Here is a 21,477-nt window from a genome sequence, read left to right as displayed (position 1 = left end):
GGCTGTAAAGTGTCAATCCCAACCGGAGGTCCTAGAAGGTCTGATGAGGATGAGGTAGGTGGGTAATAATGCTTTGTGTAGAGGCCAGGAGTGGGGATCATTGTCATGAGTTCAATACGGGGTGGGTCTATGGGCAAAGTGGGTGCATTGGAGGTGGTGGGTGGGTATGAGGGGTGTCTCGGGGTGCATAGGAGGGATCAACTGAGAATGAATACCGAGATCGAAACTGGGCTGCGAAGGTGGGGTGGGTGAAGGGATCTCGGGCTGAGGAGATGCATTTACCGTGGGTGGAGGGACCTCGGACTGAGGAGATGCATCTGGGATGGGTGGAGGGACCTCGGGCTGGGGAGATGCGTGCAGGATGGGTGTAAATATCTCAGGACTACTTACAACCTGGGGGGTTGTTGCATGCCGACCACAGCCCCTAGCTGCACTTGTGCTTGGGCTTGCTGTAGCAGGCCGACCATGGCCCCTAGCTGCAGTTGGGCTTGGGCTTGTTGTAGCAGGCCGACCACGGCCCCTAGCTGCGCTTGTGCTTGGGCTTGCAGTAACACGCCGACCACGGGTCGGTGTACTTACGGGTGCTACGCTTGTGCTTGGGGTTGCAGTAACTGCTGATTCAGTCTCAGTACAGTTGTTTGCCTGCCCAGTTGCTACAGGATCAACACCAAGCCCAGCCACATTATGTAGGATGTGCCGGACATGGTTGTGTTCTCGGCTGCCTACAGGAAGCCAATTCAACAGCGCTAAATGACTTTCAATCTGAAACAGAGAAAGAATCAGTACAATAAGAATTTTCCACATTTATGTAACAATTATAGAATGGATAATATAGTACTTATTAATCTACTCAAATACTCATCTAAACTAAGAACTGAAAGTTTTATTATGATACTATATGCAACAAAAAGTCTTTTTAATTGGATGTCAGTCAGATCAAACCAAATTTGTTGAAAAAAGAAATCAATTGATTCTACGTTCGTACATGTACTAAAGAAAAAACAAAGCAAGCAATAAAATATAATTAGAACACATTACCATCATATCTAATTTAGTGTTGTTGCGGTCGACATACTTTCGAGTAACCGGACGGTACCATCGGTAATAGTCATGATCGCGGGGCATCTCACCAGTCTGAGGAGGTGCATGGCAAAGTCGTTGTTCTCTGCTATTCCATGTAATGATATACGGTCCATGCTACTCCTTCCAATTCTAATCCCTCTGCATGTTTGGCGCATGAGACCCGCATGCTCTTTGTCTTTTATCTTTCTTTTGACTCTGCTTCAATCTTGCTTACCGTGTTGCTCATCCCACGGATCCCTAGACTCTGGTGACTTCTGGGATCCCGGCCCAACTCTCTTGGGCTCCTTTTAGTTTATTGATTCTGGCCGGTTGGGCTTTTCTTTTACTTTATGTATTTGAGATTCTGTCCTTCCATGGGTCCTTGGATCCCAATCCTTTGGGCTTCCCACCCTTTCCTTCCTTCTTTTTCCTCTCTTCTTTATTACGTGAGTCCAGCCCATTTTTTTTTTTGTTTTTTTTTGTTTTCTCTATGCTTATCTCCATGAAATTGGCCCAATGTGCTATTTCTTTGGGCCTTAGACTGTGAGCAAATTTGAACCTCAACAGAGTCTAATGCGCTTCAAGAACAGTGAAGAAAAATGGAAGAGTGTTTTGGATAGCAATTTGTGGGAATTGGAAGATGAGGAAATAAAGAGTTTTTATGCGCTGTTGTTACTGAGTTATTATGATTTATCATCACCATTGAGACAATGCTTCACATATTGTGCTGTTTTTCCAAAAGATTATGTCTTTTTGAGGGATGAGTTGGTATTTATGTGGATGGCACAAGAAACACAAATATGGAGATGAAAATTATGGCACAAGATTACTTTGAAAAGTTAGTCATACGCTCTCTCTTCCAAGATTTTGAGAAAGATGAGGATGATGGCGGGATAAAAAATTGCAAAATGTATGACATAGTGCATGACTTTGCACAATTAATGTCAAAAACTGAATGCTTCATAATCAATAGTAACATTGACTTGGGATCAGATTATAAAAATGCCCGTCATTTGTGGTTAGAAATGTTGATGAATGCCCCATTTCCTAAGTCCATTTATAATGAAAAATATCTATGCACCCTCAATGTTGTATATGACTGGAATTATAACTTATCTACTTTATTCCAGCATTTTAGATGTTTACGGACATTAACTTTGAATTGTGAATTTGGTAGTATCTTAAAGGAACTTCCAAATGCAGTGTTAAATTTCATATATTTGAGATATCTCAATTTAGTCAATTATTGTGGATACGGATTGCCTGAAACCATTTGTAATCTACACAATTTACAAATTTTGAATATTAAAATTTCTGGTAAGGAGTTTCAAAAGTTGCCAAAGGGGATGGGTAAACTAATTAACCTAAAACATTTTATTTTGGATTTCAAATCGATTAAGTCAAATGTAGAGTTTCCAAAAGGGTTTGGGAGATTGACTTTTCTTAGAACATTAAATTATTTCAGCATAAGAGGTAAGGATGATAGCAAAAGAAGTAAACTGGAAGAATTAAGAAATTTGAACCACCTTCAAGGGAGTCTTGAAATAAGAGGCCTGGGGAGCGAGGTAGATACATGTGAGGCCGAGAATGCATAACTAATAAAGAAGACAGGCCTTCATACTTTGTTACTATGGTTTGATGAATGAGGGGTTGATAGGGAAATAATAAGGGAGATAGATGCATTAGTTCCGAATGCCTTACAGCCACCTCCAAACATACCCATAATTGGATAATGTCCTTAACCAAATTGAAAAGGCTATATATTTACTCTTTATCTTTAGAGCATTTGCCTCCTCTGGGAAGCCTTCCTTTCCTAGAATCAGTAGAGATACGTGATGCTTCTAGTGTGAAAAAAGTGGGTTTTGAATTTTTGGGAATAGAAGAATCCGAAAAGAAGAAGAAGAGAGACAATATAATAACAATAGCATTCCCAAATTTGAAATCTCTCATATTTCATACTTTGTGGAACTGGGAAGAATGGATTGGGATTCGAGGAGAAGAAGAGGAAGACGGATGTAGTATTACTATAATGCAACGTCTTCAATGGTTGAAAATTGAGGTCTGCCCAAAGTTAAAGTCGCTGTCAAACTTCCTTTGTACAACTCCATTACAGAATTTGGAGATCCATTCCAGTCCAATTCTCGGAGCATGTTGTGATAGAGAGACAGGAGAGGAGTGGCCCAAGATTTGCCACACCCCTATCATCGAGATTGGATGTAACTAAATGCAAAAGAAACCGTTGAGGTAACTTCTTCTGCCGCTTCTTCTTCTTCTCTTTGGGCTTATTCTTTTATTTTGCAAAAAATATATAAAAAAAATAATAGTAATAAATCAATTAGGCTATTTGTATTATATATTGTTGTACATAACTACATATGCACATAACTAGGATGCATAGCAAGTGGTTGCTTAGATTCATTAGGTTCAATAAAAATCTCAGTCATTTCCACATATAGGAAACAAATCCGAAGTCTACCTACGGCTATGTATATGAGACTAATCTATTTTTGAGAAACAAATACACACACTTTTGAGTGGAGTTTGTGGTGTGCCTATATGAGTCTAATCTCAAATAACTAATATGGTTTTCTTTTGGGAATGTAGAAAGATAATAAACAAACATGGTACCGGCGATCTGTAAGTAAACTCATTTTCTTGATTTAGCTTCAAGTTGAGATTTTTGGGTTATGATGGTGAAGGATTTTTTTTTTATTTTTTTATTTTTTTTATGTCGATATTGACAAAATTCATTCTTGGCTTGATTCAGTGTTACGAGCCAAATCTAGTCATGGGTAACTTCTTCAACTTCTTCCTCTACTTCAGCTTCTTTTCTTTATTAGAACAAAATTTCAATTAGTTATTTTCTCATTCATTGAAGTTGTTTACTATTTTCTCTTGCAGCAGCATGGGCCATCTCCTTTGCTCGTGGACTTGGATGCTCTTCCTTTATTCTTGAAAGTGATTTTGATATGGTGATCAAGACCCTCATCAGTGAGGAGGAATCACTTTCAGCATTTGGCCATATTCTCGCTTTAGCCAAAGCCAATACAGATGCCAGTTGTAGTATTACTTTCTCTCATGTCCAAAGATTTGGTAATTCTGTTGCTCACAACCTAGCTAAACATGCTTGATATGTTAGAGGTTTTTGGTATGGATGGAGGATGTTTCTCCACACCTTTATTTTGTACTCTTAGCCAATTACGGTTGATTCTCTTTTTTGAAATTCAAAGGTTTCATTCTCAAAAAAATAAAAAATAAAAAATAAAAAATAAAAAAATCTCAAACCTATGGTCCTTATGGGTAAGCACAGCTTGCTTAAGGGGGAATGGTTATGCAAATGGCTGAAATTTTATTCAATGGCACCATTATTGGGAGAACCGGAGGTGTTTGAGGCACCTTTGAAACTTTCTACAGGATTCAGGATCCACAAATCCAGTAAAAGGATATTCCTTGCCATTAGTCACTTTAAGATTTAGCTTTATAGAGCTGCATCTACCTTGCAAACTGCTCCAATATATCTGTTCGATAATTTTCATTTGAATCTCATCAGTTTTGCTTAGTGGGAGTAGACATAGCTCAAGAGCAGTTTCTGTCGTTTATGAGGTAATGCAGTTGATTTACCATTTTTATTAGTTTTTTGTGTTATGGAGTCAAAATTGGAGTTTTCTAAGTTCCAAAATTTTAAAAGGACTGGACAAATGTGATATCAAGAAGTTGCTACACAATTATAATTTATCCATTTGAAACTTGCATTAAAGAGTACTCTTCTCTGAGGAATTTTGGAGTACCTTCAAAAGATTTTGTGACTGGACCTCCTAAAATAATTGACAATGGCATATCTAGCTCATCTCCTAGTGTAATCTATGATTAAATCTCAAAACAATCTTCGTTTGTTTGTCACTCATGATTCAGATCATAGACAAAGCATTTTAGTTTTTATAATTAGCATTAGACCAACAGATTAACATATACCATACAGACAGATTATTTATGACGGATGTGGATGATAAGAGCAATCTCAAAGAGAAATCCCTGTCAGAGTGGTCAAGGATTCAGTCGAGGAAGGAAATGATCAGGAGCTTGACACAAATGCTCACAAAGGAAAGTGAGGAAGATACTGCCTCTCAAAATATCATATATGGTATATTTTTCCCTTAACTTCCATTTTGGTTTTTTTTAATGTGAAGTAAGTCCATACTTGTTGCTGCTTATTATATGACTAAAGTCTTTGGTAGCTCTATTTTGTTGTAAGAACTTGAATAATATTTTCTGGGTTATATTTATGCTCCACATCTTGCTTTGGAGTTATATAAGTTGCAACTCATAGTAGTAAAGTTTACTGTAGGAATTGTCATTCTGCCGCTGGAAATAGTCTGCCCTACTAGTCACCCTATTTTTTTTAAACCAAAAAAAAAAATCATTCTGACTACTCTCTTGATTGCTCCTGTATAGTTCATGATGCTCATCCCTAGTTTAATGTTAAGACTTTAAAATTCCTCCAAACATGTTATAGCTCCTTTTAATATAGTTTAGGCTACTATATATTTATTTTAGATCATTGTCGTTGCTGTCCACTGTGATTATTAGTATGATAATTCTAATCATTTAAAAATTTATTCCATCTTTGCAAACTTCTTACTTCTAACGATTCTTGTACCCTGAATAAGCCCTAATCTCAGACTCTAGAAAACTATCCTCGCTTTACAAGAGACCTCCACAGACAGAGAAAGGATGTACAGCGAGAACTTGGGAATATGATCAAGCATTTTGAACTTCCAATGAAGTAAGTTTTCCCTTTTTAGATACTAATATTGCCAAAGACCAAATTTTCTCTAATTTTTCCTTCTAATATTGCTCTGCTGCTTTATCATGTTCCCTATCTGGCATGAAACTATGAAGTTTCTTATATCTTTCTCTACATGTGAAGCTCATTAAGCTAGTAGCCAGCCAGTGTTTGAGGTTAAAAGCATGGAGAATGGTGTTGTGCGCTACAGTGTTGAGTTTAACAGTGATGATGATCTGAAAGATTGACCTCCAATTTTGTCAATTTTGGCCTCATGTCCTTTATTTTCTCCTCATCGTCAAGCTTACAAGCCTTATGTTGAAGGTTTTCATTTTTCTTTTCTCATAATGTATACACACACGTTCCTAAACTCTGTGTTTGTAATCGTTATTATGAATTTCTACATTATTCCTACAAAATTTCTCAATATCATTCGACCATATGGTTTTCTATGCTTTAATTCATAGTCAACAAAATGCAAGTTCATTGGAATTACGAGGTCTAGTTACAGCTTACATTTTCCATGTTGTTTTTTCAATTGATGATTTATCTCAATCTCACACGGTTTGGAATTTTGTTAAATATTGTTGGATTGTCTTTGGCCTCAATTCAATATAATGCTACAATGCAATAATGATCTTACATCTAGCATACAGAAAAACTTACTGTAATATTTAGTTTTTGTACACCTTAATGAGAATTTGCTAAAATTTGTGGATGGGGAATCAAAATGCAAAATTGATCTTGGGATGAGTTTGAGCTTACAACTATAATTTCCCTTTTATAGAAAAGGGCAATAGAAGAGAAGTTTGCTGATAATTTTCAATTGACCGAATCATTTTGATGTAGAAGCAAAAAAAAAATATCCCTAATATTGAAACTTTTTATTTCTCAAGCTTCGCTCTTAAGTTTAGTGTGTTTGTTGTTCTTCCTTCTCCCTATGGAGGTTACAACCTTGTTTGTTGAACTTATGCAGTCAACTAATTGGAGAAGGGGTGTTTATGTTGGTGGAAATTATTAAGCAAGGATGCCCCACAGAGAGTCATGTCTCACATTCTGCAGCAGAATGACAAAGCTCTATACTGCAAACAAACAAAGCTCCCTTTCTCTCTTCCCTGAAGCTTTGTCCTTGTTTACAGAGCTCTATACTCAATTCATAGATGCCGGGCCAATGCAGCCAGTGACCGGGAACAGCAAGGTTGCAAGTTTCCAGGGAAACAACGTTACCTTTGTAGAGTAGGCCTTTTGATACAAATATCACAAACTAATACTAAAACAACGAATTGGAGAAATATATATATATATATATATATATTATATGTGAGTACTGAGTAGTCAAAAAAATTATAAAAATGAAGAATATTGAACATATAATCCGAAAAATACATTGTTGAAATTAAGTTGATAAAACCAACAACTCTTTTTTTTTTTTTTTGAGAAAGAAAACCAACAACTCAGGGTCACATGATGAAGACAAAGAAAAAGAAAAAGAACTATATTCCAACGTGTGGACTTCATTGACCAGACTTGGCTCTCACGTTTTTGAGATAGTGAATTGCATTGGCTCTCACAACATTACTGAAAAACTTGTGCAATACACTATAATCAAAGAATTAGTCCGCTTATCCCATGCATATATAAGCACTATTTGATCTACAAGTATCAAAGTAATAGCCAATAGAAATGTTACATTCATAACAGTTTCACAACAAATTCTACGTGGTTAATTATTATTCATGAATAAAAAGTTATGTAAGTGTTGGACCTAATTTAAAACCAATAGTAGTTTACCGCTTAGGATTTTTTATTGTAAAATTGTTGTAAAAATATTGTAAAGTTAACATTATTGTTTTAGGAAACTATCATTCCAATCAATCTCTTAAAAAACTCGATTTTCTTTTCAATGACAGCTCATGTGACTTTGCACTCTTTCTTATCTCAAAGATTAACAAACTAAATACTAAGACAACAAATTGAAGGAAAAAATTATATTTGAGTAGTCAAGAAAATTATGACAATGTTAAAAAAAAACATTCTTGAAATTAAGTTGACGATGTTAAAAAATCCTTGGACAATATTTTATAAGTCATACTAAATAAATATTCTACTTTGAATTTTTTGTTACGGGGACCAATTTATTTTTGTTAGAAGCCAAACTCTTGAAGCTTTTAATTTTGATAAATAAATTAAAAAAAAAAAGAAAAGAAAAAGAAAAAAACCACATACAATTTGTTAAATATTACTGAGGCTTGCCCGCTGGCTAATATATCTACGTCCCTGATTGAATATCCGTTATTATATGCATGTGTCATTACCATGGTCTACATAGTTGGCAACAGTATTCTTTGTGCTGTGTTGTTAATTTAAAATTACTTTGTTTTTTTCAAAAAAATTAAATTAAATTAAATCACATGTAAGTTTGCGGAGTTTGAACGTATAACTTTGAAGTTTAGAGTTTTTCATTTGGTACTTAGTAGATATTTGTTAGGTTTTAAAGATTTAGGATTAAATATATAGAGTCTCAAATTGTATATGTTGGTAAACCGAGAACAAAAACATATCTAGAATAGGTGTTAGACATTGCTCAAATTGTTTAAAGTCAAGTCTCAAGAATATTCAAGCTGTAGGAAAAAGAAGTCATTTTCTGTGAAGCTTGATCGATCGAAAGATCAGGTTCAATCGATCGAAAATCGCAGAAAAATAATTTCTACAGAATTTTAAATCAAGCCCAAGCCCGTGAAAACATTTAGGGTTTCAGTCCAACACTTCTAAGTATAAAAGAAAAACCCTAACTATGTTTTAAAGAATTTTAGAAGACTTGTGAGTTACTCCTGTGAAATCTGAGAGGTTCTGTACCTTCTAACTCTACAAGTGTCTATCGAAACAAGATCTATAATCAAGTGCTGGTGGAATCTAGTTGCTGCAAGATCAGCAAGCAGTGATTTGAAACCAAAAACTTAAATTTCACTAAAAACTAATATATATATATATATATATATAAAATCTCAAGTTTTAAAACTCGAGTCTCGGACTAATGGGCCATATAATTAATATACGTCAATTTTGGTCGCTAACTAACATGATTGCAAAATTAATTCCGTAATGTTTTTTTGTATTTAATAATATCCTTTTTTTTTTTATGAACTTTAATAATATCCTTGGTTACCCAAAAAAGAAATAATAATAATAGTTTAACACCCCCTCCCCCCAACCCCCACAAAAAAAAAAAAAAAAAAAAAAAAAGGAAACAACAAGAGCGTAGCGATGGTTTTGCATCAGGAACATCATGGAGGACGACAAAGTAGTAGAACTATACGAAAAAAGAAAAAAAAAGTATATTAGTACTATACAAAATAAACAAATAAAATGATTAGGGACTTTATAATAAAAGTGAAAAATTCATTTTTGGAAGAGTTTCGAATAGGAGTGTGAATTTCCCATAAAAAAAAAAGAGAGTGTGAATCACTGAATTGTGGTGACTGATGATCGATGTAACGCGTGGATTTCACTGATTAGAGTGGGCCCTCTCAAAAGTGGAGAAGAGAAGAGTGTGAATTCTGAACATACTGAATGGAGTTCACCGATCAGTGTGAACTCTTAAAAAAGAAGGGAGTGTGAATTGTGGGGATTGATGATTTTTTTTTTTTTTTTTTTGNGCAGGTTCACTATCATTTCATAATGGAAGCTGTTAAATAACATTATTAGCAAACGCGATGTATTATATCATGTTGTATATGCTAGAGTGGATGCGGAAGAGGAAGTATAGAATAGGAACATCGAGAACACAAGGGTTACGTGGTTCAGCCTTGTCAGCCTACATCCATGAAGGAATCCCTTAAGGGCTACAGCTTTATTGTATAAGAGTGTAGTACAATAACCTGTGTTACAATGAACCCTAACATGAGTATATATAGGCGACTACACCCTAGACTACTAGTACAAGTAGGAATGGACTTTGGCCTATTACATTGGGCTAATATATGTCTAATATATATCTCTAACACCCCCCTTCAAACTCAAGGTGGAAGCTCGATGAAGGCTTGAGGTTGGATAAGCATGAGAAGATCATTGACAGGTCGGGTCGGTCCTGTCAATGATCAGCTAGGTGACGTGGTGCTGACGAGGCGACACTGCAGACGTGGCTAGCGACGTGGCTGATGACATGGTGATGACCTAGATTAGGGCTGAAGTGGCAACGGCTTGCGTGTGCTGACGTGGCAAGATGACGTCATCAGATGACGTCGGGATGACATCAGCAGTAGTCTTCAGGCGTGTGTGGCGCATGCGAGTATTCCACCGGCGCGTGGAAGAGTTTAGGAAAACCTTCGGCGCATGTAACATCCGATGCTCTCCAGATTTCTCAGTTTTGCAGATCGGCGGACTACAAGGCTATCAGGGTGGCGCGTGTAACCACAGGAGGATCTACACTTGTGAAATCCGCTGCGGCGCGTGGAGAAGTTGGTAGAAATTGCGTCAGCGCATGGAGGCGCGTGCAGAGTTCAGTGGAGACCGGACTTCTAGGTTTTTCTCACGGGAGGCCGTGGGGCACGTATGTGTGGTTGGTTTCATGAGGCGAAGCTTGGATTTGCACAGATCTAATAAGTTAAGTCACGGCTTGCTTGGTTGTTAGATTTTGACACAGCACAGAGCCATGGTGGCTGCGAGATGCTGTGGAGTCTAGATCCAGCAGACAAACATGTGTGGCTTCAGATGATGGTATGCACGTGAGAATCTTCTTTGCTGTGTAGAGATGTTTGTTTGATGCCAAGAACGAAGCATGGCTCTGATACCATGTTAAATATGTTATTAGCAAACGCAATGTGTTATACCATGTTGCGTATGCTAGAATGGAAGCGGACGGAGAAGCATAGAATAGGAGTACTGAGAACACGAGGGTTACGTGGTTCAGCCTTAACGGCCTACATCCACGGAGGAATCCCTTAAGGGCTACATCTTTATTGTATAAAAGTGTAGTACAATAACCTGTGTTACAATGAACCCTAACATGAGTATATATCGGCGACTAAACCCTAGACTACTAGTACAAGTAGGAATGGACTTGAGCCTATTACATTGGGCTAATATATGTCTAATATATATCTCTAACAGAAGCAACGAAGTACATCATGGAACATATCATGTGTAATCCGTGACAGATGAATGGTGAGCTAGGTAATTAACCTGTTTTCAGCTTATGTAATTTCCAACGTTATGTTTTAGGCTTTGAATTTAGTTTGCTAATTTTCATTGTTTAGTGTTATACATTGAGGAGATTGATGAAAACAAAGGTGTGGATTTCTTGTCTTAGTGATTGAAGAGATTTGTGTCATGGAAGAGAGGGAAGAGTGGAATGTTAGCACCAAGAGTGAGGGGAATGAGATGAGAAATGCTTGCTTTTCTTTTTATCATTGTTAGTAATCCAATTTGGAATGACATTCAAAACTGGAACTACCTAATTAGTCACCAATATGTGTTAGTCACCAATATGTGCAAGGAAAGTAGAAGAAGAAGAAAGAAATGAAGCCATTTTACTTTTTTTTTGCTCTTGGCAGTTCAATTCTGATTCACCTATAGGTAGATTTATATTCCTCTTTTTCTCTTCCTCAGATACCATTGCGTTTACCTTTCAATCCATGTTCAATAACTTTTATTTTCAACACTTAAGGGTCTAGGAATGTTTTGAATGCTTGAATCCTTTTTTCATTCAACAAGGTTAAGAAGAAATAGGGAAGACCCATGGCTCAAACCACGTAATCCTTTTTTAATTCATCTAATCTTATTGTTATAGAGTTATGTACTTGCTTTGTATCAAGTTCTCATGTCTATATTTTGTGCATTTTCTGACTCAGAGGCAGAAGAGTTTCATGGCATGGAAGAGTGCAAAGTGGGGGAAGCAATCACCACGAGATATGAAGATATTACAATACATTGGATCAAGTAACGATCACAGAACACCATTCTTGGTAGTGAATCAAATTTTTAATTGGTTTGTTGTGACTTCTTTGCTTTCTTATTTCCATCTGACTCACTTAAGGAGTTTCCTCCACAGTGTGGTTTATTTCCTTCAAGATGTAGGAAACCGTATCAAGAGTATGTCTGATTTTTTTAGGCCTTCGGATAAAAACTAAAATGAAGATATTGCATAAACCGAGAATCTGCTTAGTTACATCAATGCAATGTATCTGACTTGAATATTATTATTTGCTTAGCATTTGTCTAATTAGCCTTCAGAAGCACTTTAGCTTACCTTGATATCTTCCTGACAATTGAAAAGAAAGTTCCTTAAAGGAGGGCTGTAATCTCATATTGATTATTTTCTAAGTAATTAATTATGGCTTAAAGCATTGTATATTTTCTAAATAAAGAATAAAATTTAGTGAAAATAGAAATTGGCTTTCATTTTTTGCTATTACAGAATCTATAGAGGAAAATTGGGTAATGCAAAACAATCCATAGCCAATGAACACTGTTAGATTTTTCTTTTCTTTTTTTATTAAATTTTTTTTTTATTTTTATTTTTATTTTATTTTATGGAGGTAGTGATCCTAGAAGTTGCACTAGTGTATGTTTAGTGCTACAAAACAATCTTACCTGCAAATCTTTTCAAAATGGTTTTATGGTATCTGTTTGTACTCTCATTCCTTTAACCGGTTACATTGCAGGTTGAACTCAAAACCACAGTCCATATAGGTAAGCACAGCTTGCTTAAGAGGGAATGGTTATGCAAATGACTGAAATTTTATTTTGTCACCATAATTGGGAGAACAGGAGGTTTTAGTAGCACCTTTGAAACTGTCTACAGCATTCAGGATTGAGGAATCTACTAAAAGGATCTTCGCTGCCATTAGTAACTTTAAGATTTAACTTTTCAATGCTGCCATGACCTTGCAAACTGCTCCAGTATATCTGTTTGATAATTTTTCATTTGAATCTCATCAGTTTTACTTAATGGGAGTAGACATAGCTCAAGAACGGCTTTTGTGGTTTATGAGGTAATGCAAATTGATTTACCATTTTAAGAAGTTACGACAAAATTATAATCTATACATATGAAACTTGTGTTAAAGAGTACTCTTCTCATTAGGAAATTTGGAGTACTGTCAAAAGATTTTGCAGCTAAATCTCCGAAAATTATTGACAATGTCATATCTAGCTCATCTCCTAGTGTAATCTATTATTATATCTCTAAACAATCTTCTTCTGTTTGTCATTCATGAATTCAGATCATAGACAAAGTCCTCTAGTTGTTACAAATAGCATTAGACCAACAGATTAACGTATACCATATGGCAGATTATTTACAACGGATGAGGAAGATAAGACCAATCTCAAAGAGGAAACCCCATCAGGAACATCAAGGATTCAGTGAGGAAGGAAATGAGAACGAGCTTGACACCACCACTCACAAAGGAAAGTGAGGAAGATCATGTCTCGCAAAATATATTATATGGTATATTTTTCCTTTAACTTCCATTTGTTTGTTTGATTATCAAATCCATACTTATTGCTGCTTCTCATTTGAATAAAGTCTTTGGTAGCTCTGTTTTGTTGTAGGAATTAGGATTATATTTTCTGGGTTATTTTTATGCTAATCATCTTGCATATGAGTTAAATAAGTTGCAAGGCATAGTAGTAAAGTTTACTGTAGGAATTACCATTCTGCTGCTGGATATAGTCTGTCCCCTATTAGTCACCTTTTTTTTACTTGTCTTTTAATTGCTCGTGTGTAGTGCGTGGTGCTCAACCCTTGTATAATGCATAAACATTGAAATTCCTTGTAACATGTTATAGCTCTTTGAATTTAAGGTTAGGCTACTATATATTCACTTTAGATCATTATCATTGACATCCATTGTGATTAAAAGTATTATTATTCTAATCACTTCTAATGATGCCTGTTAACCTGAATAAGCCTTGAATCCCGGCCACTTGAAAACATTCCATGCTTTACAATAGACCCCTGAGGACAGAGAAAGGATATTCAGTGAGCACTTAGGGATGCGAGCATGGATTTTGAACTGCCAAGGGAAGTAAGTTTTTCCCCAATGACCAAATTTTCTCGAATTGGTTCTTCATTATTCCTCTGCTGGCTTTTTAGGTTCTCTATCTGGCATGCTACTATCTAGTTTTATATATCTTTCTCTACATTAATCTGTTGGGTATGATTGTCACTCATGATTCAGATCACAGATGAAGCTCATTTTCTTAGTAGCCAGAGAGTGTTTTAAGTTACAAGCATGGAGAATGGTTTATAGTGATGAAGATTTGAGATTGACCTCAAATTTCATCTATTGTGCCTTTAATGTCCTTTATATACTCCTCATCATCGTGTTTAAATTGCAGGTCTGTGTTTTTATTTTATTTTCTTTCTTTCTTTCTTTTTTTCCTCATAATTAAGGTACTTTTCTGTTAGCTTTTTTAAAGTTATCTAAAAGGTACTATATATATATATTCTCCTATCTTCTTTGTGTGTGTAATCATCACTATGAATTTTTACAATATTCCAATAAAATTGCTTGACATCATTCCACCATGTGGTTATATAAGTTTTAAATATAGTCAATGAATTGCTAATTTATGTCGATCTTGCACAATTTGGAATTTTGGTAAATATTGTTGCCTTTCCTTTGGCCTCAATTCAATATAATGCTACATTGCATTAATGGTCATACATCCAGCACACAGAAAATTTACTATGATATTCTGTATTGTGTACTCCTTTCTGAGAATTTGTGGACGAGGAATAAAAAAACCAGATTGATCTTGGGATGGGTTGGAGCTTAAAACTTTAATTGTTTGCTGATTAATGATTATTTTCAATTGATAGAATCATTTTGATGTCAAAATAAGAAATTTCCTTTGTATTTGTAGTAATTTGTTGAAATTTTTTATTTCCTACGCTTTGATCCTGAAGCAACAACTTGTTTGTAAAACTTGTGCAGTCTAAACCTATCGGAGAAGTGTAGTTTATACTGGTGCGCTTTGATCCTGAAGCAACAACTTGTTTACAAAGCTCTATACTCAATTCATACACACAAATGCTTCAAGATCAGGCTCTAATCAACAATGTAAATGTAACATGTCATGGATGTCAAGATGAAAAACTGTCGAGCAGTGACATATGAATAGGAAACCTGGCAACTGGCTTTATGTATACCTGCAAATTTTTCTTTTCCTATCTTTTGTTGTTTGAATATGAATGACTGGTTATCAAGTTTGTCATATAGGACGTGATTTCGAAAGTACTTAAATTGCTTGTGTTAAGAAGTAGAATTTATTTGTATACTCTGATACTTCTTTTAAATTTCAATTTTTTGAACACTACTAAGAATATATATATATATATATATATATATATGTATTATGTGTATTTCTGGGGAGAAGCCCAAGCAGTGGGATTCTGTTCTTGCTGTGGTTGACAGTGATTCCAAGATGTCTCACCTACAGATCCGTTTCCGGATTTAGGCCCTTGGAGCAAAATCTTCTTGTTTGTTTATATTGTTACTCTTAAGGAAACTTGAGTGGCATTCATTTTTACAGCTGCAGATGAGAAAAACCAAGGGAAAAAATGTTTGTGGATATTTGCCTCTAGGAGGTAAGGTCTTACAATTATGACTTCCCCTCTCTTTTGGTTCTTGCCAGGATTTTCTTCCCTTATTTAACACCGTTAATAAGTGCTTGTGTTTACTCCACCATTACCCCTCCTCTCTCTCTCTCATCCCCTTTTAGAATCTGTAGAGGAATTGACACCTGCTGCCAGAGTTACAGCCATGGAAACAGACTCGGAAGATCCCAAGTTTCCTGATGCCAGAGCCGCAGAGACACCAGAATCTGCGAGTGTAGAGCACCTGACTACAATATCAATGGACCAAGGTGATTCATTTTCTAGACAGGCTTTGGAATGGTATCCCTATTTTTGTTTTTGAAGCTTCAAATGCTAACGCCCTTGCTTCTCTTTTGCAGATAAGGGCAAGGCAGTACTGCTCACCAAGACTGTCTGGATGTTGCTGCTGGAACCCAGGGCCTTGCTCCATCAGATAGAGTTTTGAGCTTTGACTCTGACATGTTGACGCGAGTTGGTAATATGGCTGCATCTACCATGACAGAACTGGAAGCTTTCATGGAGAGGTTCGAACACAAGAAATACAGTGCTAGACTTGCCCCTCGGTTTTGGTCATTGGAGGGCCCCCAAGCTGACTTTCGTCGATTTAATCTTCAACAAGACTCTGTCATTCTGCTGGGCCAATTAGCGGGACGTTATGGTGACTTTACTGCAGGCTTCAAGACTGGAGCAATCACTGACCATTTTATGATCAACCTGCTGTGTGAGGTCTTGATGGACATGCACCATTCAAGTTTGGACACCATCAATGAGACTAGGTTGCTAGGGTGGGGCAATGTAATGAGAGCTAGAGATGGTACAACCAGGCTAAGCTTGCTGTTCAGTGTAAGGACTAAGGCTAAGCTTGAGGCTTTGGAGGTTAGGATTGCTGACTTGAAGAAGCTGTTGGGGCTGCGTTTATGTATGATGTACTGGTTGCGTTTGTTATCATGTAAGGGGCCTTCAAAGCTTATAAATGCTTTTGTTACTTATCAAAATTTTAAGTTATTTGGGTTAGGTACTTGCTAGTAATCAATTTATAAAGTGATATTGTGTATGCTTGAAGTATTTCGTTATATGGAAGTGTGCGAAGTACATAAGGTGACCATCAAGCGAGAAGAAAATACAAGATGCTATGTTGGGATAGTTAGTTGGATTATGCACTCTTCTATTGTAAGGCATATATCGATATTTTATTCTTCATAATTTTTCTTTTTTTTACTTATAACTAGTAGCAAACTTGATTGATATACAAAAAAAAATTTGACGAGTTGTTTTTTGTTAAGTGAAAATTGAAAATAGTAAATGAGACTCATAAGTGTTAGTCCCAAATTTTTCTTAAAATGATATGATTATTTTCTAACAAAATATAGTTGATATAATGTAATAGATTTAAAAAAAAAAAAAAAATTAAGCTATCTATATTTGTTATTTGAAAATGTTTAAGTGTTGCAAGTATTTTTTTTTTTTTTTTTATGAAGCATAATACATTTTACATTCAATTATTAAATAATACAAGATATTTTGTAAATAGTGAAATTTGTGGTTTGAATTTGTTTCTAGTGCTCCTTATAAACGGTTTATCTTTTATGTCTTGAATGACCTAAAGAGAAAGTAGATACAAGTAAATTCATTACTTATATTAGAAAAATAAAATACAATAATTTAATAACATGAGAAAGTTATAATTTTATCAAAAACCTACTAACATTATGCTAAAAATATAACATAATTGCTAATAAAGTAGCTTCTCTATCTACATAAACTTCTCCTCCCAAAGCATAACCAAAGTAGACTCAAATGAACCAAAATGGACCATAGTAAACTGAGATGGACCTAAGTGGATCGAAGGGACCATAATGGACCAAATAATTTTTTCTACTGGAGGATCATGGAATGAGGACACTCATGCAGCTTTATTACTTTATGCCAATATGCCTGCTAACTTTGGTAGCATTTGCAATCCTATTGCCCATCAACCAGATGGAAGATTCTTTACCATTAAAGTGTAGTATGTATTCAGATGGAAGATTCTTTACCATTAAAGTGTAGTATGTATTCTATCTACAACTCTATTGACATTTGTAATGATGTTTCATCTAGATCAAATTATTTTATGTAGGACAGAAAAATGATTCATTAGAGGGATTATTTGGGTTTGTTCTCTGTTTTAAGCATCTCATTTCCTATTTTTATTTGAAATTTTTCTAATAATGTTTGCAGTTAGTTTTAGTGATTCCTAAATGATTATGATTGGAACAACCTAGATTTTGACCCTAAATCCATTTGGTATAATTACTAAAGATGGTTTTGAGAGGTTCGTTGTTTTTCGGTTTGATACAATCCTTTACATGGGCCTTTTCCCTTCCAATGTGGATTTAATCAACTAATGGCAAACTTCGTTCTTTTTTAGAGATATACTGTTCCACCAAATAGAGACTAGGAGAGTCATATAAGATAGCTTATTCATGGTAAGGTTCCCAATGTTGGTTGGAAAGTGACAGATCTCTAAATTGTTTCGAATAAAATCTATCTTACACTTTATTTAAATCGAACTTAACGGCTTCAAAATCCATTGCAACCTATCTTTCTAAGCATTGTCTTTATTTAAATCTAATTATAATATTTTCACTCACTCTTCTACCTTGGCCAAAGTCTACTTGGCTGGGACGGAAAATGTCCTCCAGGAAAAGACACAAATGCTTGGTTAAGATTTTTCAAATGATTCAAACTAAATTGCAAAGTGTGTTGCATAGGCTAACAGGTTGGAGGGATTTTGGGTATTAAGACCAGATTGGTGTGAACCAGTCCCTAGAGATAGTGCCCTTTAAGAAAACAATAGAATTATGGTTACAACTAAAATTCTTACAATTTCACATAAATTAACCTACCACCTCACATATTGGCCACCACAATTTGTAATTTTAAAATTTTTTACTAGCTCATGTGCAATGTGATAGACTAATTTGAAATTTTTTTGTGTCTTAGAAAGACTATTAGAGCATTAACAATTAGCCTTGCAAATGGCATATATAAGCAAATTTTAGCATTAAAGTACTAAAAGGCCCCAACATTTGGCCTTGTATTGGTTTGGTTTCCTAAAAAAAATTAGAATTGTGCTACAGTACAATCACAAATTTGTGATGGTACTGTAGCACAATTGTAAAAGGAAATAATATTTTTTTTTATTCATTCCTCTCTCCTCCCACTCTCTGTCTCAGTCTCAATCTATCTCTCTCTCTATGTCTCAGCTGTTATTTATATTTTGAAATATATTATTTTATTGTGTAGATATATTATTTTAATGTGTTGTATTGTAAAATAAAAAATTGGAATGTTAGGTGTATTATAAAATGGTGTGGTATAATTGATAAAATAGTTTTTTGAGATTGTAAAATAAAATAGGATAGAATTTCTGAATGGGAATGCTCTTAAGAAAATGATTTTGATATCCGATAGTACTAAGTAGGATATCCAATTCCAATTCCAATTCCAAGCCACATTTCCAAGGCCCCTATTCTAATGTTACTTAATGTGATGGGGCCAATCCAACCTACAATAGGACCAAGTAAACTTAAATTTGATCCACCAAGACCAAAATTTAGAAGTCCACATTCCGCAATCATTCAAAACAATCTCTAAAAGCTTATTGCTTGGGCTCTAATTTCTGAAATGGGCCTAACGCCCATTTTTTCATATTCAATAGCAATTCTTTACAATCTCCAACAATAACTATTCTTGATTAATTGAGCCCACAAAATGCGTAAAATGATCCCCCACAGTCTAAAGCCTCTCTTGAAAATGAGGTGAAGCATATGTGGCTATCAATTTCAAATAAAAGTTAAATGATTTTTCGTTATTAGGGAGTGTCAGATTGGGTTCATATTTGTCTTTTTCTTCGGGGTCTCATGATGGAGTACAAAGAAAAGGAAAAAGAGCCATATTCCAAATTTAAAAAGTTCATGTCTTTTCTATCAGTGTCCCATCATGAAGGACTTAAGAAAAAAAAAACTATAATCCAAAATTAAAAAGTTCAAATGTCTGCTTTTCAGGGTCGAAGGACAAAGAAAAAGATCTAAGTCCAAAGTCAAAAAGTTAATGACTTGTCAGTGGGTTAAAGAGAAGAAAGAGATGAATGTGGACTGGGAACTGATCAACCGCGTTGAGTTCATTGACCAAACTTGGCCCTCACGTTTTTGAGATAGTAATTGCGTTGGATGCTTTCCTTATTGATAGTTGAATTACCGCAGCACACTCTTGCTATAATACCCACTTTACAAATATAAGTGGTTGTAAGTTATGAAGAGAAATGGTCCAGATTTAAGTTTTTAAGAAAGAGTTTCGTACACATATATTTAATTGTATATACTTAAATTAAATTAAAGTAAAATTTTTATTTCGTAAAAAAAAAAAAAAAAAAAAAAAAGAGAGAGAAAGAAAGAAAGTTGAAACAGCTGCTGCATATACCTTTTAAAGCATTTTGGGTACTACTTAAATGAAATAAAGTAAACATCCATTTTGAGAACTGCTTAGATCAAATTTGTGTTTATTTGAAATCATATTAATTCAAAATAAACACAAATTTGATCCAATTTGGAGTTAGAATAAATATGAGATAATCATTTGAGATAAATATTCAACGAATTAATAAAAAAAACTTGGTTTGGGTGATAGGGAAAGAGCCAGAAATATTCAACAAAAACTATTCTTGATTATTTAATCTACAAATATCAAAGCAATAGCTAATACACCAATCAATAATTATTTTAGGAAAAGTAATGTTACATCCATACAATAGTTTCACAACAAATCTTAGATAGCAAATTATTTATGAATAAAAAAGTAATGTAACCTAATTTAGAACCAATAGTAGCATGTCACTTAAGATTTTGTTGTAAAATTGTAGTGAAAATATTGTAAACTTAGCATTACTCTTTTAGGAAACTACCATAATAATCAACCTCTTAAAAAAATTCGATTTTCTTTTAATCTTTTAATAACAGCTCATGCTACTTTGCACTCTTTCTTGTCTCAAATATCAACAAACTAAATACTAAAACAACGAATTGGAGAAATATATATATATATATATATATATATATATGTGAGTACTGAGTAGTCAAAAAAAATTATAAAAATGAAGAATATTGAACATATAATCCGAAAAATACATTGTTGAAATTAAGTTGATAAAACCAACAACTCTTTTTTTTTTTTTTTTGAGAAAGAAAACCAACAACTCAGGGTCACATGATGAAGGACAAAGAAAAAGAAAAAGAACTATATTCCAACGTGTGGACTTCATTGACCAGACTTGGCTCTCACGTTTTTGAGATAGTGAATTGCATTGGCTCTCACAACATTACTGAAAAACTTGTGCAATACACTATAATCAAAGAATTAGTCCGCTTATCCCATGCATATATAAGCACTATTTGATCTACAAGTATCAAAGTAATAGCCAATAGAAATGTTACATTCATAACAGTTTCACAACAAATTCTACGTGGTTAATTATTATTCATGAATAAAAAGTTATGTAAGTGTTGGACCTAATTTAAAACCAATAGTAGTTTACCGCTTAGGATTTTTTATTGTAAAATTGTTGTAAAAATATTGTAAAGTTAACATTATTGTTTTAGGAAACTATCATTCCAATCAATCTCTTAAAAAACTCGATTTTCTTTTCAATGACAGCTCATGTGACTTTGCACTCTTTCTTATCTCAAAGATTAACAAACTAAATACTAAGACAACAAATTGAAGGAAAAAAATTATATTTGAGTAGTCAAGAAAATTATGACAATGTTAAAAAAAAACATTCTTGAAATTAAGTTGACGATGTTAAAAAATCCTTGGACAATATTTTATAAGTCATACTAAATAAATATTCTACTTTGAATTTTTTGTTACGGGGACCAATTTATTTTTGTTAGAAGCCAAACTCTTGAAGCTTTTAATTTTGATAAATAAATTAAAAAAAAAAAGAAAAAGAAAAAGAAAAAAACCACATACAATTTGTTAAATATTA

At 34.6% G+C, this 21,477-nt stretch overlaps 2 protein-coding genes across 24 annotated transcripts in view; both read left to right on the top strand.

Annotated features, from left to right (window-relative positions):
- Positions 1–2,572: 2,572 nt before the first annotated feature.
- LOC112024607 (uncharacterized) lies at positions 2,573–7,090 on the top strand. 6 transcript variants are annotated; one of them, XR_010630999.1, is made up of 8 exons: positions 2,573–3,306; positions 3,667–3,699; positions 3,830–3,854; positions 3,964–4,665; positions 5,046–5,203; positions 5,730–5,845; positions 5,990–6,169; positions 6,822–7,090. XR_010630999.1 is itself a non-coding variant. In XM_065778703.1 (8 exons), exons 3-6 carry the CDS (start codon positions 3,851–3,853, stop codon positions 5,831–5,833), a joined length of 462 nt encoding a protein of 153 aa, XP_065634775.1. In that variant the 5' UTR covers positions 2,573–3,306; positions 3,667–3,699; positions 3,830–3,850; the 3' UTR covers positions 5,834–5,845; positions 5,990–6,169; positions 6,822–7,090. The 6 variants fall into 6 exon arrangements, 4 of the variants coding, with proteins under 4 accessions (XP_065634775.1, XP_065634774.1, XP_065634772.1 ...); XR_010631000.1 differs by having other exon boundaries at positions 5,042–5,203; XM_065778703.1 differs by having other exon boundaries at positions 3,964–4,155; positions 5,042–5,203.
- A 3,986-nt stretch (positions 7,091–11,076) lies between these two features.
- Positions 11,077–21,477, top strand: part of LOC112024652 (uncharacterized) — a 103,137-nt gene continuing 92,736 nt past the window's right edge. The window contains exons 1-10 of one of the 18 annotated variants that reach the window (XM_065778698.1): positions 11,378–11,419; positions 11,511–11,595; positions 11,695–11,808; positions 12,508–12,837; positions 13,139–13,295; positions 13,758–13,875; positions 14,029–14,188; positions 15,386–15,440; positions 15,575–15,718; positions 15,809–16,674. In XM_065778698.1, the coding sequence (XP_065634770.1) occupies positions 13,844–13,875; positions 14,029–14,188; positions 15,386–15,440; positions 15,575–15,718; positions 15,809–15,894 (477 nt within the window). In that variant the 5' untranslated portion in view covers positions 11,378–11,419; positions 11,511–11,595; positions 11,695–11,808; ... (1 more) ...; positions 13,139–13,295; positions 13,758–13,843 and the 3' untranslated portion in view covers positions 15,895–16,674. The other 17 variants (XR_010630996.1, XR_010630993.1, XR_010630995.1 and 14 more) reach the window with 17 other exon arrangements.

The sequence above is a fragment of the Quercus suber genome, unplaced genomic scaffold, assembly GCF_002906115.3.
Source record: "Quercus suber isolate HL8 unplaced genomic scaffold, Cork oak 2.0 scaffold_189, whole genome shotgun sequence".
Classification (NCBI taxonomy): Eukaryota; Viridiplantae; Streptophyta; class Magnoliopsida; order Fagales; family Fagaceae; genus Quercus; species Quercus suber.
The sequence above is the reverse complement of the archived record's forward strand: the minus strand, read 5'-3'. Positions and strand labels throughout refer to the sequence as shown.